Raw genomic sequence first — 20,720 nt, 5'->3', positions numbered from 1 at the left:
ACTGTCCCCAAAAGTTTCCCCTTCTCTATCATGTTTTCACTGCTAACCCCTCTCCCTGGTCCTGGTGCTGACTGACACACAAAGGCAAAAAGGAATCTAAAGCAGGCTCAGTGGGGGAGTCAGGGAAATGGCAGGATGGATCTGTGACATGCAGCCACAGTGGCCAGAGAGGTTCTAAGTCACAATGAAAGCAGTGGGAAGCAGTATGTGTAGACTACACAGCTACAAAAACTTCACCTGGCACACCAGATTTTACTGATGGCTTTAAAACTGCCAAGTACAACTTCAAGAATCTCACACCAGAATATTTTAAACATTCTCAATCGTAGTTTTCAGTGAAAGCTGCTATCAGCACAACACAAACTGGTCACAATGTCAAAGCATAATGAACAAATGTTGTACCCATTTAATTCAAGTTTGTACTTTATGTTTATTTGCAAAATACAAGTAATTAAACAAACATTCTATTTCAGTTTCCACTATAGACTTTTAGGTACAATTTCAGTTTCTGTGGCTTGTCCATTACTGGTACCATCTTGACACCAGCCTTGGTATTTGCATTTCACACACCAGCATGGACTATACCTTAGTGTAACCAATCAGGACAAATAGCAAATTTTGTACACAATATTTAATGCAAAGTAAAAGCCTGGGGACTTTATAAAACCTTGCTGGGGTGTGAAATGTTGTGCCCTTTCAAAAAACAGTGGTCGCTATCTTCTGGACAAACAGTGAAACAGTGATTGCTGTACGCAAACATCACCATCAGGTACTGACTCTAAAATGACTTTTTCTAGAAAACACCAAATAAATACAAGCAGTAAATGCAATATAAGCTGTTGTCAGCTACCTATTCTAAATCATACATGTGAAAATACAAATGGGCACATTGTGAATACTTAAAGAGTAAAGTGCTTTTAACATCGAGCAAGTGAATGCATCTAGTGTTGTACCACAGACAATATATCCATTTTGGACAAAACAGTTTCCATGCAATTAGCAGCAATCCCCTGCATTCATTTATAATAATCAAGTAGTATATATTACTTCAGTCATACAGGGTTTAAAGTCAGGATACAGTATGTACACTTGCAAAACTCAATCAATGCTCTATATTGGCACACTTTTTGAGCATCTCTACAGCAAGGCAGATTTTTGTTGGGGCTTTTTTATCTCTTAAGAAGCCACACCTTTGGTAGTGTAAATGCAGTGGACACTGAAAATACCACTGAACCAATACGTGAGCACATTACGCAGCTGACAGGAATGGGAAGAAGAAAAAATCAAAAGCAAATTTAATGGCTTTATGCACTGTACTCCTCCAGTCCTGCTCTATTTTCACGTGCCTCCCTGCAGGTAAGAGTTTAGACATGCAATTCAAGCAAGTGATTGCTTTCAGTTCAAAGACAGGCCATTTACTGCCAAGACGACCCTCCAGAATGGTACTGAATTCAATTATACTCCCTTGCCTCAAGTTCAGCAACACTTTTTTAAACTCATTGCTTGCCTTCAGCACAATATCTTTGGTTATATCATCCTCCTCGATAGGCTTGCTTCCATTTTTGCTACTGAAAGGCATGCCCACAGTTATTTCAAATTTGTACCGATCAAACATTTTCATGTGGCATTTATGCTTTGTCAAAAACTTCAGACGACACAACTCCTCCTCCTCCAGTGTAACATTTTTGGGATCACAAAGAGGATAGGTTTCACCATACAAGCATCTCATCCAATCACCAATAAAAAAGGGAAGCATATTTATTGCAGATTCTGCACTGTTGTCGATTTCTGTCACGCGCACATATTTGAACCGCCCAGTCCATGTCACTCGGTGTCCTTCCAGGTGACTGCACAAAATCTGGGTACGTGCCATGTTAGTCTCCTTCCAGGCCCGGGGTCCACAGAGGAAACCATACTGATTCCATGTCAGGGTAGAGTTGTAAACTTTCATTCCCTCAGATCGATACACATAGAACCAACAGAACAGCACTACAGCTGTAATCCACACCAGAATGAGTTTCACAATCGAGCTTCGAGTGAGAGATTTAACCACTTCAACTACGGAGAAGTTAACCTTTGTCCACCATCGAAAGAGCAAAGGAACAGCACACAAAACCAGGGTCACTACAATTTTCATGAGCTCCAAAGACAAAAACCACTTAATGACGTGGACAAGACACATCAGTGCAATGCCTACACCCAGCACTGGGAGTGCAAAGAGGAACAGGAAGTAACCGATGGATGCACGAACGAGCCCAATGCCAGAGGACTCCCGCAGAATGACCACGGAGAGTTCACACCACATAAAGCACACCAGGTATGGGACCAGGTAGCAGTAGGTGCCTTTAAAATTCCGTAGTTGGGCCATTCTAAAGAAAAGATAGAACAAGTACAAAAACAGAAGGCATGGGATGCTTACATTGATCACAAAGAAATGGCCTACAGGAACTGTAAAGAAGGTTTTACCTAAGAATTTCAAGTAGCCAAAATTCCCAGGTAATACCTGCAATAGGGATAAGCAACCTGCAGCTATCTCAGTCATTAATGCCCTTCGTGTGTAAGGCTCTGCACACGTGCTTAAACTCATGTAACTTGTCACTGTGAAGAAAACTGAGACAGTAGCTAACTCTGAGCAAGGTATACAGTCTTTGCTTGCTATAGGGAAGGAAAAAATTACAAAGAATACTGAGAGTAAAAAATAAATGTATGGCTCTAAGTGATTCCATCCAAAGTTCACCTCAGCTTGCTCAACATCTAGGTTTGGTTCAAAACGAAGCAGTAAGTCAGTCAAAGCACGGAAGTTTTCCCAAGCCTTACTGTCCTGAAAAACCTTCAGTGTGCAAATCACCATAGAAATGAAGGACAAATAGAATATGACTAATGGAATAATAAAGGCAAAAAAATCAATTGTCAGATTACTGATGATGAAGAAAAAGATGAGAGCATTGATATGGTGTGTTGGAACAATGGTAGACAGCCAATGCATTCCTGCCTTCGATGCAATATCTATAAGGTATTCTTTAATTTCCATAATGGCATGAAGTGGATATTTTACAACCTGGAAAAAGAGAAAGAAGCATTTTATTAATGAGCAGTTTTGTATCTTTACATCACAGCTATTCTTAGCTGCAGCAGTAGCAGTCAGTTGTCTAACCTCAGCTGACATGAAAAGATTTGTATTTCAGATCAATGTTGCCAATAAAATAAGATTACTGTGTCTGAGATTATTAGCTCCATTTTGATTAATTCAGTCAGACAAAGCTCAGAGGCGATTTTGATTTCAGGCAAGATGTATTTCATTACCTTTGACACATATAATTAAATGGCTTCCTAGTCAAATATTCTGCTAACTTCATACTGAAGATAAACTACATGGCTACAGTCCTGCAGTACCTTAAGTCATTACTTGAGCTGCAAGTACTGTACTTTAAAGCATGTAACTGCCACATTCTGCAAGGATTATGCTATACATTCTATGCATATACACTGCAGGAAGTAATGCCTATGATTCATATACACATACAGGAAGTCTTTACAGCTGGAGTTTTATCTTTAAACAATCCTTCCCAAGCATCTAAAGATGCAGCTGTCAAAACCTGTTTTGGAAGCAGCAGCAGTATATTAAATTCAATTACTACACATTTACAGATTCTTTTAACTCCACAACAATAACTGTAGAGGATCTTAAAATTCTACCTATTTTACGTGGCATTTTCCATCACAGTTGCTGGACAACAGAGAAACTGCTGGATTGAACACCAACCACACCCTTTACAAATGATCCATTAAAAGGTACAGGATTTTTCAAACACACATTCAAATACCGCATATGGACATTAGATGCTGCAATCCATCCTCCTTCCCCCATAAAATGACTGTTTTTATGTTTTCCCAGATCTTACCTTTTTATATTAATTAGTTCAAGGGAAAGGCCAAGAATGTTCCAGCAAATACCTGTGGCACTGTGATGAACTGGGACAACACATGCCCCAATGATTTGGACAAAAACTTATGTGAAGGTATCTCTGTTCTTCGTAAGTGCATCTTTTTCGGACAATTACCATTCAAAAGCTCGGAAAGAGACACCTTTCACTCCCCCTTTTTTCCCCTCCCCTACACTATGATAATGAACAAAACTACAGCAAAAACTCTCAGGTCAGCAGCCACACACCCCCTACCTTACTTAAAATTTATGCCAATATTGAAGGCATGCACCCTAATCTTCCCTTCTCCTTTCACTATGTAGAGATATAGCAGAGACAAATGCTGTAGAAGCTAACAGCAAGTTTCACCTTTCTTGAATTCCCCTCAGAATCTTTTCATGCTATGGATAATTTTTCCTGCCTGTTTGCTCCTGTTTAAATTAGAAAGATAGGAAGCAGATAATAACATCTATAATAAAAATAGGGCAGTGATGACAGGTACATTTAAATCCTCACTGAAGATATAATAAAGGTAGATTGTCCTCTTACAGGGAAAACCATTATCCCTTTTTTTAAAATACGTGACTCATATGTATGAAACTTGAAACATATATATGAGGTCAAGTCCAAAAAGAAGTTACAGCAACAATTCTTGTACTGATCTATACAGACTGAACATCAGTATTGAGAGAGAAGTGCAAGTCATTCTTGTTTTGTCTGGGATGCTTAAGTCAAGAGTCCATTTAACATAACCTGTTCCACATTGCCTTTTTACCTTCAGTCGTAGGGGTAATTCTTCAGGACTCTTCCCTGCCAACTCATCATCTTCCTCTTCCTGCATAATCAGGTTAGAAGGGATGATACCCTTTGCGTACTTCTTGGTAATTTCAACGAAGTCATCCAAAGCAATAAATTTTTTAGCTAGAAAGATAAAATGAAAATTTGGAGTAAATTTTATCACAACGCTGTATTGATTATGAATTGGAATAATAATTTTCTTTCCTGCCAGAAGCTAGTCTACAAAAACTGAACTACTGACAACATAGGTTTACCTTGCAACTTGTCCTGAGAGCTCTGCTGAAAACAAGCAGCTCCTTGTGCTAGCAATGTATGACTACTCTACATCTTGTAAGACCAGCAAGTAAGTTTATTTTACTGGTAAGTGGAAGAACAGAGTGAGTGAATGTAGCTTATCTGCAAGTATTCCACAGAAAAAAAAGACTACTGCATTAGGTCACGGTTTTAAATCATAAACTATTGTATCTGCTTCAGAGAAATCTTTAACAGCTGCATTAGAAAGAGAGACTTGTACAGGAGCAGTAATGAATTATCTGTATGTCATCAACTGAAAAACTGATTTCTGATTTGTCATTTAACAGTCATTTTTCTGAGTTCAGAAGTTACAAACACATAATTATGGGAAATACACAATTATTATATCTATGAGACTAAGTACAGGTTACTTACAGTGTATTAATTTAATATTCTATGTAGCTATACAAAGGGCCTCCCCCAAACGGTATCAACTGTGATCTAAAACAGATAGCCAGCAACAAAATAGACCCTGCTCAGTTTACATAGAGGCAAAATTCATCCCTCTGCCCTGCAAGATCTTTATCCACTCCTGTCAGTACAAGGGAGGCATGAGGTTACTTCTGAAAAATCTAGGGAAATGGCAGGACAGAAGATGATTTATGCACTGGTTCAAACTCTTTGCACCCAGTTCTCTACATTAGCATGTATTAACTAGTTTCTATGGCAGACAAGCTTGATGCATTTTGTAAAGGAGGATAATTAACAACAATTTTTTTCCATACACTAAAGCAAATGACATTGCTATATACATGAAAGAATTGAATGACAAAAATCTGTAACACACCTCCTACGCAGTAAATTTAACTAGTCAGCTGACAAAAAGATATGAAAGCTGGACTGCTTAATACTAGTTTGAGATTTTAAAGAGACAGAAAACTGAAGTGCTTCATCAAAATTTAAAATCAGAGGATTAACGGGTTTCGGCCCAGAAAATTTTTAAATTAAATATGCTACATTTATAGAAGCACCATATAAATAGCTCAGTATTTAATACTGAAAGCACTGTAGATATGGAACAAAACAAAATATTTGTCTCAAGATACATACTACAGGAAGAAGAATTTTAAGAGTTCAACAGAAAATCAGCATCTTACAATCTCTCTTTTGGTTTAATCTCAGAATATGGATGCTGCCTTTTGCGTGGAATTTTACCACTCCCCCTCCTCCACGCGTGAACCTTTATGTCCCACAAAATACCATCTGGCATGCCTCCCAAGAAACAAGAAAGGATTTATTTTTGCTAACTATTCTTATTATTCACAGACTGTAAGGCAACATTACTTGCACCAAGAAATCTGTGAGGCTCTTTAGCTGTCTTGGTGGGCTTCAGATTAAGCCTAATACGAAATATGTCATCTAAATTTACTGTCTTATTGGGAAAAAATATACAGTGCTGAAATAGTCTTATTTGTGCAGAATCAGCAAGCAGACATGGTTAGAACCTCACAAAAATACCTTAACAGCACTGTTACAGGATCATGCAACATCCTGGGAAGGAAGGAGTTATTAACTTACTATGTATAGATGGCCTATCCACTGCAATGACATGTACCCTCTCAGGCACGCAACAACTGCCCATTGACAATGTCACCTCTAATTTTCTGTTTATACCTCCATTAAGGACAACCCAGATCAGATATCTGCAAACACGTATCTGGCTTAAAAATTATTTTCCAAGTATTGGTAGTGTACTAACTCTGAAAGAAGAATCTCCTTCTGGCAAGGTAAATGAAGAAGCTCAGTGAGTCAGAGAAGTAAATGTTGCAGAGTAATAGCTTTCTTGTTCCTCCCTGAAAAGGTAAAAGCTCTCTAGAGAAGAGGTAACAGCTTAATTCCTACTTAAAGTGTTTGATGAAAACTTTTAATTTTAAGTGTCATTAGTATTTTGTCACCCAAGTGTCTCTTAAATTGATATAAAAAGCATATTTTGTAGATTCTACTTTATTATTCATAGATTTTTTTTCAGTTCGGTTATGATAAATTCCCTGGCCTCCCCCCATCCACCCTAGGGAAAGAAAAATACTCCCATCAATTTCTGCCTACACTTACATATAGGTTCATTTACTGCCCTGTTACTTTATCTGCAATTTAAGCCTTAAAAAAAAAATCGTATTTGCCAGTTCCTTTTCTGATAACTCTCTGAATTACTGAAGAATCCAGAACAAAATGACTTGCTGTGCACTCACTCAGTAGCAGCACATGCCAGTTCACCCAAAGGAATGGAAAGAACCCCAATGCAACACAGTTCAAATGAACCCAAATACATCTGCATTATTATACAATGACTGGACAATGGAACACAACAGTCTTCTCCTTGAAGGACTGTTTCTACTTCCCAGAAGTGGCAGCCAAGTCACAAAAACAGCTGACACAATCTCACAGAAGGTTTGACAGGACCACAAGCTTGCTTTCCAAAATACTATTTCTCACATCACTTACTCCCTTATTCACACACAGGTACGTGCCTCTGCTCCTCTTTTACTTCTGTCAAAGTTAATGTAAAACTGAAATATTCTACTCTTCTTAGGAATGTTATTTTTCAAGTCACCTGTGTAACGAGCACAATCCTTGAACGTAAAGGCCAAATTTATCTAATGAAATGTAAATCTAATCTTTCAAGGAATTTAAACCTGCAAACCTCCATATTTGGCTCCCTATTCCATGTATGACACTTTAGTTTCACATAATCTCAACAACAGATGTATTAGTTGCTATTATATATATATCTAATAATATGCTTTGTGACATTTAAAGTGCTCTTCAAGTACAGATCTAGATTGCACATGAACTATTACATATGACTTAGTGCATTTCAAGAAACTGAGATTTTCCTGACAATGAATAATTGAACCTTATGTTAAATACTGTTCTTGAAAAACTACACATGCTGCATTGTTGATAATTCATTTTCTTAATAAAACACTTTGACTTTCCTCCTAAAAGCCCAACAACACATCAGCATTTCTTAGTTGTGCCAGACTAAGGAGAACTTTCAATTCCGATCCCCACCCCACCAAACCTTACAAAACTCACAGACTCAGGTCTACAAATCTGACCCTGCGTGTGTTAAGGGATTTAATTCTTCGTAATACATGAACTAAGCTGCTGTAAATAATGAAAGAAGTATCTTGGTGCATCTTTCCTAAATCAGTCATTGAACAAATATGAAAAGACAAATATTAATTATAAGGGAAGGGCAAATGGAAGCAAGGCAAATAGAGTGAAGGATCTGTCTGCATTGAATTGGTGCATAATTAATTCCCTCACTGTAATCAGAAAGCTTACTGCAGTTAGAACCAAAAAAAATATTGCAAGTGCAAAATCTTCTTTGCTGAATAGACTTTTGAGTGCTGAAAGGGCAAGAATATAAAAATAACAAACGACATGCAAACTCCCTTTAGTAGTTGACTTTAATGGTGATGTCTTCTGTGACTTCACATGCAGATCAATTATTTGTCTTGCACACAGAACAAACTGACACTATCAGTTTATTGCAATCCTAACCTTCTATACATTCTTAGTCTGGCAGCACAACGTTGTTTACCAAAGCAAACCAGAAACTAAAACGACTGGCCAAGACTGAAAGCAGCAGCATGCACTCACATTCACTGTTCACTAATCGCTCCAGCATCCTTCTCTGCTTCTGCACGGACTTTGGGACTGGGCCAGGCTGCTTCTCACCATCTGGTTCAATAACAGAAGTTTATGTAAAATCAAAGCAGTCAATTAAAGTGATCAAACAGTCACAGCAACATCTGGAGAATGGTATTTCCTCAAAGTAAGGAAAAGACAAACTTACATATAAATAGGTAAGAAGTGGCAATATAGTTTTCTATATTCCTGTTACTGTATTAGAAAAGGAAACAGGACTGCCATAGCTAACATTTAGTGCTGTAGTAGCAGAGCGAACCAGGTGTCTTGAAGACTGAATTTGTAAATTGAAACATCTAGTGAGGTATAATCAGGATGACTGTTAGAAGGAAAAAAAAACATCAAATACAGCAAAGCCATAAAATACGTATTTTCCAAAGACAGTGAGTGCTAAATGAAGATATTTAAAATATATAGTCACTTGAGTATGTGCTTAATTGACCCACGACCTACAGCAAGTGTTGGTTCAAAGAGCACAGTTATTAAAAGACACTTAGTCATTGAGAGAGTTACATTATCTTAAGTAGATCATACATTTACTATTATCTCGTGCCTGATTGTTCATAAAGCCCTTTAGGCTTCTAGCTGTATTGTGCCCATAAGTCTGTATTTTATCAATACCATAAATCAGTTCATGAACAAACCTTCACCATCAACTTGCCCAACATTTTCCAGTAGTTCAGAAACTGCTAGTTGCTTCTTCTTTTTTGGGTTTAACTTCCAATACATGACCAAGGCAGCTTTTCGCACAGCTCTCTCCAAGTCAGTCTCAGATGATAACTTTTTCACTTCTTCCTCATTTTCAGAAGTGATGCCTCAAGAAAAGAAAAAACACATTATACACTTATCCCAAACACATGCAGAAATGGTAGATTTGCTCACAATTTATTTTTCTCAGTTTAGTCTGAAAATTTGCAAGTTTCAGCGACATTCTGACCACCTAAGTAAATTACGGAAATGTCCATCTGTGTCTATTGCTTATCAAAATCTAAGCACATTGCTTAGGTTTAAACTGTACTTCAAAGATGTGCAAGACATGCATTATACTATGTCTTACTTCAACTTTTGAAGTTACAGCAGATGAGGCAAAAGGTAGTGCATATATGCACATGCAAAGGCACCAAGAACTGAATAAAAGTTGTTTTTCTTTTTTTGTTTTGGTGGGGATTTTTCCCCCCCTTGTAGGAGTTTGGATAGTTGGCAGATGAGAAGAGACCAAGCATGGGAAGCAGCATGAAGGAAGACGAGAATCTTGAAGTGGGAGAAGACAGTGAAAAAGACCAATTAGAAGAGAGGTTGGAGAGGGGCAAAAGAATGAAACAACAGCAGATACATAGCTGGTGTGTGCTTATATATGATCTTCAGAGTCAAAGAAAAGAAGCTTCAATTAAAGGTGAGGAAGGGAAGAACAAGCATGGATTTAATGAAGGAATTCAAGCAAATAATTAATAAAAATACTTTAATAAGCAGTATTGGTAATTAATGCTTTTTGAATTACCTATTGTAATAGTCTGTTAGCAACTACTCATGCAATTTTGCCACGATCATTTCCATCATACTTTAGCCCCTCTTTCAGAGTTAAAATGAGTACAGTATTGTTTCAGATAATGTGGGAGTGCAAGCAGGAAGCCTCAGAGAACCCATACCTCTTCTGTCTGCCAGGCATCTACGCAACAGTTTGACAGCTTCTCTTCGACCTTGCTTAGCAGCAAGGATGAACCAGTCAACTGCACTGCAATTGTTAAGTTCTTCATCCTCCTCTTCTGCTAATCTCAAGAAGTGCTTCCCCACCTATAATAAATAGGAAACAAGATTCCTTCAATTACTGAAATACACTCTACTTTGTCTCTATGTCTCTCTCTCTTCTTCCTTCTCACCCCCTGGAACTCAGCTAACATAAATTCTCTCTGAACAAAAGGCCAAAACATTTGCTCCTAGCACTAAAGAACATAGTTGTAAGCTGATCTTCTGATTGGAAAGATCTAGAAGAACGGCAAACAAGAAGGAATTGCAACACATTTGGCCAGGTCAGTGAATTAGCTGCCACTGGTGCTCAGGCATCTGGCAGGTTCAGGTGAAACTCCCAATGTTAAAAGTTTTCTTGAATTCTTTTCCTCCTACAACAATGACCAGACAATACTGCTAGCCTCATTTTAGAGCCAGAAAAAGTAAGTGTAATATAATCTGGTGCCAGTGACAATCAGAAATTCAGATGAAGCTATTGACAAAGCCTTGACATGGAAGCAGGCTTCAAGCAGTGCAGTCCCTGACTCACAGCAGCTCAGTCACTGAAGGTGAAAGCAAACTCATGATTAACTGGTGAATGGAATAAAACTAATACTGCTTAAGCATCAAGAAAATTCAGTGAAAAAGCATATAAAAATTCTGCTATTCAGGATTACAGAAATTACCAAGCAGCTGCCTATATTACAGGTTTTACAGGTAAGAAAAAAACACCTTTTTTCTTCCTTCTAAAAACTAAAATATATGAAAATATACTAGTAAATATATTTATGCAATAGTATGAAACACTTCTGCTTATCACAACACAAGGCAATAAAAAGTTAAATGGCAGAAAATTACCAAAACTACTGGACATTTTATCTGCATACCTGGAGAATCTGGGAAATGCTTTTGCTTGTCTCACTGCACTCTCTCTCTCTCTCCCTAATGTTACTTCAGCTACATTCTAGGAGCAATTAATGCAATACCTTAAGAGTATAGCTTCATAAATCCACAGTATTGTCTGCTGGAAAAAAGATAACAGTTTGAAAGTTTCAGAGAAACTTTCATTTGTTACTGCAGCATTTGTTACTGCCACTAAAGGGGACTAAAGAAATACTGTTGAAAGATTAATAAATCACATTATCCTTATGTAGATTAAATGCACTGATTTAATCAGAAAGGTCTTTCTTCTTCCAGTAAAGGTTGTTTCTCCAGCCATTTAACTGGTTTCATACACTTAAGTGAGTGCTCCAACAACTTTCACATAAACAATTATTGGGGAGACATTAAATCCATAGCACATACAGTGAAGCTATCCAAAACCATACAGAAATAAGGAGAAAATTAGGCTAGGTAATCCAAACATTGATTACGAAGTCATGCCAGAGTTCAATGGGAAGTGCACACCCCAAGAAGAGAGTGTATGAGACAAAAAAGAAAAAAAAGATTTCAGCAATTGCATGGTAATCTATCACTCAACTGCAGATGTACCTTCAGCTATTTATTTCAGAAAGGAATTGCTTGGACAAGTTAGGTGGCAAATAACATCCATCTGACAAGAACAGCTGTTTCTTAAGCATGTTTGTATTTATAGCCATCGAGATTTTGAGCAAAGCTTCAAGAGTAGCAGCACTTAATCATCTAGCTCTTAAGTTTCTAAGGACCTCTTGGACATAGAAACACTTATTGCAACATCAACTAAGATCTTGGGACTAGTCATAGCACAAAAGGCTAGTGCACAAGCAAAATAATAGTGTAACACCTGTTTTATGACTGAATTGCTTTTAGGCTTGTCTGTGGTTTTAATAGCAAAGTTCCTACATCAAACCACCTGAAAACAGCTGCAAAGCTCTGGCCTGCAACAGTCAAAGGACAAAGAATGGATAGGAAAAGGTGTTAACCTCAGATCTGTCATTTAAGCAGACTGGGATTCTCTCTTTCCCATGAGTTAAAACAGTGAAATTAAGTCGTAGTTGGTAACAACTTAACACAGACCCTCACACTACTTCTCTAAAGGCTGCTCCCATCTGCGGCTTTGCTAAGTGAGGTGGTCATCTCAAGCAGTCCCCTTGCACACATCCTCTGGTTAAAGACACAGAACTGCCTTTTCTCCATTAGAGAATTCCAGCTGTGGGGGTTTTATTTACGTAACTGCCATACAGTTATTTTGCTATTAAAAAAAAAATACATGAAGTTTTAGTAATACATGTTGACAGCCATTGAACCATCTGATTTCTTGTGTTTGATTTCATAATTGTTAACAAACAGCACAAAAGTGGCATCTCAGCTTCTCATTCATACTCCTACAATGGTAAGAAATAAAAATACGTTTTTCTAATTGATTCTAAAGGAATGTATTCAACAATAGAGAAGAAATGAATTTCTTTTAGGGTTTTAAAAACTAAAAGCTAATTCTCTCTCCACAAGTAACAAGAAATGTGACTGCATAAAAAAGAAATTACTGTATTTTGCGTTCCATTTCAGGCGTGCTGAAGCAAAATTTATGCTGTATCATTTTATGATAAGAATCCTATTATTGTGTGGGAATAGAAAATGTACACAATTAAAGAGATAAAGGAAGGGAGTGAAAGTGGAATTAATTGCAAAGGAGATAAACCCCATCATTTATATACATACATATGCATCATAGACTTAAAGATTCTCTAAGTATTTCTGAGTATTCTTACTCAAATGGAACTTATATCCTGAAAGAATATTATGGAGTTTGCTTTCTTTGATAAGGAGGAATAGCACCAAAAGATGGATTTTACAGCGATGATTCCCTCAAGGAAAATGTTTCATCCTCCACAAAGCTACCAGCTGTTTCAAAGTGAGAAATTTGTTACTGTCTCAAGTTGCAACTCCGAGGTCAGCCTGCCCCTCAAACCAGTTGAGATGGAATGGGGAACAAGCCTAACACTGCTGTATTTTTTTTTACCAGCTTTAAAAGAATTTCTTTCCCATCCTCACTTCTGATTTTTATTTACAGTAAGAGTGGTGATCCTTGGGGAAAAATCCAAACCACCAATGAGCATGTACGAGACTGCAATCACTCCCATTTGGCATCAAAGCTGAATTTGGAAAAGAATGCTCAGGTAAAACACTAACCAAGTTAAACACAAATTAAAACTCTTCTAGACAGTTTTAAGCTATTTATAATAGACCAATACACCAGACAAAGGAATGCAGTGGAAACCTGGTACAATTTTTCTAAAACCTACGGGAAAACCTGAAGTGCTAACAAATTCAGGGACAGAATTTCTATTATTAATTCAATTTTATCTGCCATTAAATAAGTAAACACAGCTAATTTCAATAAACAAGGAGGGGCTTATTTTCTAAAACGTGTACATTCACCAGAGAAATGGTATATGAGCAAAACATCAGCCAACCAACCTCTGACCCTGCTAAAGCACCTCAGTGGCAGTTTCTTCCATGGAGTCCAGCCTAAGAGCCCTGGTATCTTTGTATACAGTGCAGTGCTGAACCAACAGCATTTAACAGTCCCTATCTGCACACCTCCACACATGCTTCTTTAAAAAAAAAAGCAAAATCAGTTCTTTTCCACGGTAAAGAGTTGGACCTGAAGCCACTCACGCTCTCAAGGAAGCGGCGTTTCTCAAGGCAGAGAAACCATATGGCATCACCTTTCTTTGAACAGTTTCGCATCTAAGCAGACACAGTTCAACTGAGGAAGTGATAACAGTTCTACAGCAGGCAGTGCTATTTTTGGAATTAAGAGCAAAGAAGACTGGACAAAAACCATATAAAATTACCTCTGTTTGTGCTTTTGGTTCTCCAGCTTTGGCCCTCTCAAGCAGTTCTTCAAAGAGCACTTCAGGTTCTTCCTTCATGCCCTCTAAATTAATTTGATAAAGAACATTGTTTACTAGCAATAGTTTGAAGTGTTTTAAAAATCATTGCTACATGTGGTTGAAGAATTAAGTAATCATAACTAAATATCCAACACAAGTGTTTTGCAAGAACAGTGGAAATTAACTTATGACAATATTGACCCTCCATCTCAGCACTGTACTTCAGTATATTTACCCTTATTATTTGGTACATGCCACAGGATGACATAGTTTACAGTTTCTGATTTACTTTCACAAAATTCCTCTCTCAATATTCATTTTCATTACAATTCAATGTAATGTACAATACAACATTCATATTCATTACAATAAATATGAGCCCATGTGGAACATATAATATGGATCAGCTTTTGTACTATTACTATTCTTTTCTTGATATGACTTCAGTCTTTCACCTGTCAATCTCTATTTACCACTGGAACCTTTTCTAGAATTTTGAAAAATTAATCAGCGTTTAAAACAGTGTATTTGAAAGTTCAGTTCCTCAGTCTCTGGAGCATACAGAAACTAACAATTACACCTGCTAATCCTTGGGTTTTTTTCATTTTGCTCCACACTCCACCTAGTATTTTTATTCTTTCCCATTTACTGAACAGATACAGACTTAAACAACTGGTTTTCTTCAAAAGCATCACACTGCTCTATCAGTCAATCATAAAGAAAAACTCAAGACCTTTATCTGATATCCAGTGTTTGTAAACAACATCATGCTGCATGCTACTTGATGAATGAAGAATTAGTTAATGGCAAAGCTGACAAAGGCCAGAACTGCTACTCTTTTATGAGATGACTTCTTGTAAATTAGTTCAGAAAAATTTTAAAAAGAAAAATCAATACAACTTGTGTGTTTTAAGTTGGGTAAAAATGGACAACTGACCACTGACTCAGAGTTACAGCTTTACTGATCAACCAATCTAAAATTATAGTTAGAAAGGCAGATCCAAATTCTACAATAAGCACCGAAGTGTGACCTCTATTTACCACATTACCCCACACAAACACACTGTGACACTTCATAGCTATGTCCTGAGGGCAGTGGCAGCATGAGAAGCATGCTTGGGAAGCAGTTTCCAGATGTAGGAAAGTGACTTTCAGGCATCCACTCCAAGTTACATTCCCTACCTGACTGGGGCAGCAGCAATGCGAGAAGCTGCTAAGCAGCCCTGCCAGCTGAGGGGCCAGGCAGTATCAGCTCCTCTACAAAAGGTGGCAGGAAGGAAGAAATAAACTCCATTCCACATGATCTCCTGAAGAACAGGGTTACTTGCATTCTTTAACATCCCTGGTACTGGGACTGTTTTCAAAGAACAGGCTACAAGCCAACACTTTCATTAAAATGGATGTATTTAACAAGAGCAAACCATGAAGTAAGATTTCTTCTTCACCATGCCACTGTTTTGTCTGCCAAGTTCCACTTGGAAAAATTCTAATGCCAGATTATAACACATTGTCTGGCTAAAAAAGGAACATAATGAAAAATAATTTTCATTTAGTACTTGGTCTTTACAAAAAGCTGTAAAAATATTATTGTAAAATAGGTAAACAGCAACCCAGCAAAATTAACTACTTGATCTCCTTGCCCTGATATATAACCAACATAACGTGAACTCTAAACAAGTTGGAAGCCTGTTTTCCAGATGGCACCATTAACACCAGCAAACATCATTCAGGGGCTCTTTGCTAACAGTAAACAAGAAGTTACAGGAAAGAGAATATTGTTTGAAAGAAGCATAATATTCATTCACCTACCCCACTCAAATGAAACAAGCTGGGCAAGGCGGCACTTTTCTTTTTCTTCCTGTGCTTTCAAATTCATTAAGCTCTTTTGCATCAAAATTTCAGTACTAGCTGTTTTAGGAATACCTTTTTCTTTCCCTGTTCAGGGTTTTCTACATGTTGAGAACACCACAAATATTTCTGGATAATATAGGAGGCACCATTCAGAAGTCAGCATTAGCTAATTAAGTAGAATTTACACACACAAGAAAAAACCCAAACTACAGAAAGCAGTTTGCTAAACTAATAAAAACCCTAGTAAGAAAGGCAGTTCTCTGAAGTTTATATGGCAAAGCCTCTTCCTTTCTCTCCTGCTGCACTTGGCACACAAGAGCATGGCACAGCTTTGACTCCTTTTAGCTCTTCTTGCTCAGAAGAATGGGTTAGATAAGAAAACTTACTACAACAGAAAGCTGCAGAAACAAAATGGGAATGTTTTACAACATCAGATTATAGTTACTTTATTGCAATTACATTTCAGATTAACATGTACATAATGGTATTTGCAAAGATGGGGGAAAAAAAAAGAAAAATTAAAAATGTGCAGCCTTATGGTGAACTACTTCCTTCAATGAGAAAAAAAATGTGGTGTTATTGCAGTAAACTTGTTGAAATGTTTGTTCTAACAGAGCTGACTGCCAGGGGAAAGAAACACTTTCTGCTGTTATTTTCAACCTACTGCCCAATCCCTCCCACCCAGTTATCAATTCCATGTACTTGCACGTGTGGTCTGTGAATATAAATAACAGATAGTTAATTAAAAATATGCCTGTGGGTTGATTCTGTAGTTGTAGGGCAAAGGTGGAAGAACAGGTTGTGAAGATCAAATTTAGAATCTTAGTATATACGGTTCTTGTAACCAGCAATATTCTTCCTTTGCTTAAAAGATAACCGAGAGGCCAGTTAAACAGGTCAAGCATGAATGACTAGTTTCATGGCTGCCATTATCAATCTACTTTCTCATAAGGTATATAGGTCATTCTCTGAAGGTAAAAGGTCCAAAACACAAGGTTTTAGAACAAGGATGGACAACACACACTTTCTTTCAATTCAGCTCAACACGGAATAAACAACTACACAGGAGTATATGCATTCCCCCATAACAATACCATAAGAAGTGATGACTATAACTTATCACCCTTGTTCTTAAGCATGTTTTTAGTCAGAAAATGTCTTGATGTGTATTCCTCCCACGTAAGAGTACTGCAGTGGAAATGCTGTCAGTGGAAGCTTTTATTTTCCAGCTTTGCTAAAAACTCGTGCCTTTTTAATGTCAAATTTTACTCTGTCTTGAATATAAAAATTTCCAGAAGACAGGAACATTCATCTTGCAATACTTCATGTATCTCTTATGACAATTAAAATAGACTTCACTAGCTGTTTTGTGTCAGGTGCATTAATATAAGCCAATGAAGTCTATCAGTTATTCAAGACTCACAAGCACTGCAGTCATTCAAATGAAAGCAGGCAAGTGAAAGCGCCAAAGTTTTAGACAGCACGTAGCATTCACAAAAGAAAGAAATTAAAACCATGGGTATACAAGGGTGGTTAGTACTTAATATTTGCTGTAGTTCTAACTCTGCCACCAAGAACCTCAAGACTGTGTAAAGTTTAGCTCATCATCAGGCTGCTCTATAATTCACTTCCCAGTATATAATTCTACTTTCCAAGAGACAGATCATTCAACACAAATTAGTTAATGGATATTGTAACAATAACATTATTAATAAAATTTTTGTGTGTTTTTTTCTTTATTCAGTGTGATAAAGTCTTAGGTTTAAAATATGAAACGACACTGTATACTTTAATTTTTCTCAGTTTCACTCAAAAAAAAACCCAAAAAAATTTATTTGTGATCTGCAAAGTATGATGCAGATGTATTTCTGACTTTGCTGCATTTATGTCATCATACTACAGAAAGCATTTAAACCTTTGAAGGCCTACAGAAATATCCATTTTTGATATTCAGGCTTTTCTTTGAACAGGTTAAAGCTGTCTCTAAAAACCCATTTTATGAAAGCATTTATTAAAAAAGACTCATTACAATAAAACAGGTCATTACATAAAGACCTGTAGCGTTTCACCGTCATATAGCATTCAGAAGAAGACTAAGCTAAAACTGCCCGTTATTAAGTGATAGACTTCAATGGTGCTGGCAAAACATAACTATAGAGTACTTTCTGTTTTCCTAGTAAAAAGTATGTTTTACAACTCCAAGACAAATAGTCAGAATATAGAAGTGCAAACACAAGTGTTTATGTAGGGACGTTGCAAACAGGCTGATGAAAACTAAAGATTACTTACTTTTTGAAGCTTTACACATTACTTGGCACATTGGCATATAAAATAAGATTCCAGCTTTGTTGCTGTAAGCTCAAATGGGAATTTAGCATTCACTCTGTCATAGGCAGGCATTTTTACTGTTTTTACATTTTATTTCTGTTAGGTTTTGATCAGAAACAGGAAATGTTTAAAAAGGAAACATTTCAGTTTCTTAAATACTATGCTAGGAAGCAATTATTGTCCATTAACTCTGAAATTTAACCATTAAATTGACAAAAAGGCAGTCAATCCACAGTAGGGGATTAGTCCAAGTGAGACTGCAAGATACCAGTGCTTACAATTTTAAATCAGAAAAGGAAGATGCCATTATAGGTTATAGATTAAATAACATATCTAAACCTTATCTTTAGGGTTTAAACTATACTGAAGACTAAAACCCAACAAACTCTTCAATATGCACACAAGTTTTTGAAGAATGGATTTACACAATCTAGATAAAAAATATTTTCAATGCAAAAGACTTTACAGACAAATAAACTGGGGATGTCGTAAGATTTCCTTCCCAGTATTCTAGCGCAAATCAGTAGTAGGTTCCCAACCCTTTTAATACCCTTAACATACACAACTGAATCGCATCATGTGAGCATCACTGTAGTTGGCTGACTTGTTCAGAAGTGTCTGATCACGTATTTAGCAAAAATGTTTTACACACAATTTGGAGAAACACTGCTTCCAAAACCCTAGCATTTTAAGTGACATTGAGTATGACACTTCCATTCTTGAATTCTGAAACCTTTAAAGGCATGTAATAGTCCTTTCACACAAAGAAAGGTTTTTAGTTGTATATATACACACACAAAATGGATCATACACACACACCCTAAATTTTCTCAGTGCTCTTCTAACCACTAGGAATCACTGCCTTCCTTCAAAAAAATCTACTAAAGTTATTTCATGTAGAAAGAATCAATAGAGGGCATGCTGAATAATAGAAGTGTTTGTAGATTTACTTTCCTACCAACACAAACACATTAAAGCTCTCCGCAGTGCATTTACTCAGCTCAAAGGGGTTTTAGCCCCTTGCCTGCTAATACCACCCCCCGGCCAGGTGCACACAGCTTTCTTCCTAGGTCACAGCTACAGCACCTGAATTCCAGATTAAGCAAGAGGCCAAAGACCATGAACAGGGAATAACAAAGCAAAAAACTGTATTTTAAAGGATCAAAATTTCTTACACCTTTTGAGCTTAAGATCTTATTTGTTCACACAGTTATTGAAGGCCAGCCCCATGACAGTCATGCTATCACGCACAACAAATAATTTTTTCTAAACAAACACAAGCTAGGGACTTCTAAGTGCTTTGAATGAAAAGGTGAAAACCTAGTGAGAACAGGATAAAAGGAAAACTGAAAGCACTTTCTCAGACAGGAAGCAACAATGAAGCTTTCATACAAAATATGTAAGTTTAAAAGAAATTACAGGTTTTACAAGCGAATATTAAAGCTCATGAAAACTCTATCAAACAAAAGATTAATGCATTAAGCAACACCCACACTAAGAGTATGAAGGAAACCTGTATGGCACACACACTTTATATGATCATGACTTCAAGCATTCATTTGGGCTCACAAAAAGAAGTGACAGGAATGTGCAGGAGGAGGAGGAGGAGGAAAAAACCCATGTGTTGGGGAGAATAAGGGATCTGAGATGACAAGATACGAAACAGGATTTCTGGATTGGCCTTCCCATTGTATAGTTCAGTAAGTATTCCTGAAGTGACTGAAAACAGTCAGGAAGAGCTAAGCATATGCACAACACAAATGATGTTCAGTCCTACCCAGTGGGAACACACCTCCAAGCTCACTGAGCACTCACCTAGAAAAATACATAACCATTTTCACTGTTACATGAGAAGATCTGACAGTTGACACAGGTGAAAACTGTTATCAAGGTTGCCCAGTAAAGTAAGCCAAGCAAAGGTAAGTAGGCAGTCTTCCAAACGATTTTGCAAATTTTAGGTTTTGGTATACAGTTTTAAATGTAGTTTCTTTAATCTTTTGTCTGAACAAACACGACTAAGATACACTGACAAAAAAGAGAGCCACAAAAAGGCCAGAAAGCAACAAAAATGACCTCAACTACATCCCAGAAAATTATACATTCGGAAACAGGATGCAATTTTAAATACATTTAATAAATAACTTTATATGTTAAGTAGTTGGAGAAACCAAAAGATACAAACCCATTTTTTTTCCTAATTAAGAAAAAAAGATATACTGGGTTAAACAGGTGGATCCAGCTCATATTTCCATCTCCGAAGACAGGGAGAAAGGCTTCTCACATAAGTCCTCTAAACAAATTAGAATGCAGGTTGTTACATGGAAAAGTGAGA

At 37.1% G+C, this 20,720-nt stretch overlaps 1 protein-coding gene across 2 annotated transcripts in view; it reads right to left on the bottom strand.

Annotated features, from left to right (window-relative positions):
• Nucleotides 1-410: 410 nt before the first annotated feature.
• The window catches only part of WFS1 (wolframin ER transmembrane glycoprotein), a 33,216-nt gene continuing 12,906 nt past the window's right edge, over nucleotides 411-20,720 (bottom strand). For both annotated transcript variants that reach the window (XM_039551120.1, XM_010401911.4), the window contains exons 3-8: nucleotides 14,171-14,253; nucleotides 10,316-10,460; nucleotides 9,314-9,484; nucleotides 8,622-8,702; nucleotides 4,699-4,844; nucleotides 411-3,058 (exon numbers count right to left, since the gene is read on the bottom strand). In XM_039551120.1, coding sequence (XP_039407054.1) covers nucleotides 1,250-3,058; nucleotides 4,699-4,844; nucleotides 8,622-8,702; nucleotides 9,314-9,484; nucleotides 10,316-10,460; nucleotides 14,171-14,253 — 2,435 coding nt within the window. In that variant the 3' untranslated portion in view covers nucleotides 411-1,249. The remainder of the gene's footprint in view (nucleotides 3,059-4,698; nucleotides 4,845-8,621; nucleotides 8,703-9,313; nucleotides 9,485-10,315; nucleotides 10,461-14,170; nucleotides 14,254-20,720) is intronic.

This window comes from Corvus cornix, chromosome 4 (genome assembly GCF_000738735.6).
Source record: "Corvus cornix cornix isolate S_Up_H32 chromosome 4, ASM73873v5, whole genome shotgun sequence".
Classification (NCBI taxonomy): Eukaryota; Metazoa; Chordata; class Aves; order Passeriformes; family Corvidae; genus Corvus; species Corvus cornix.
The sequence above is the reverse complement of the archived record's forward strand: the minus strand, read 5'-3'. Positions and strand labels throughout refer to the sequence as shown.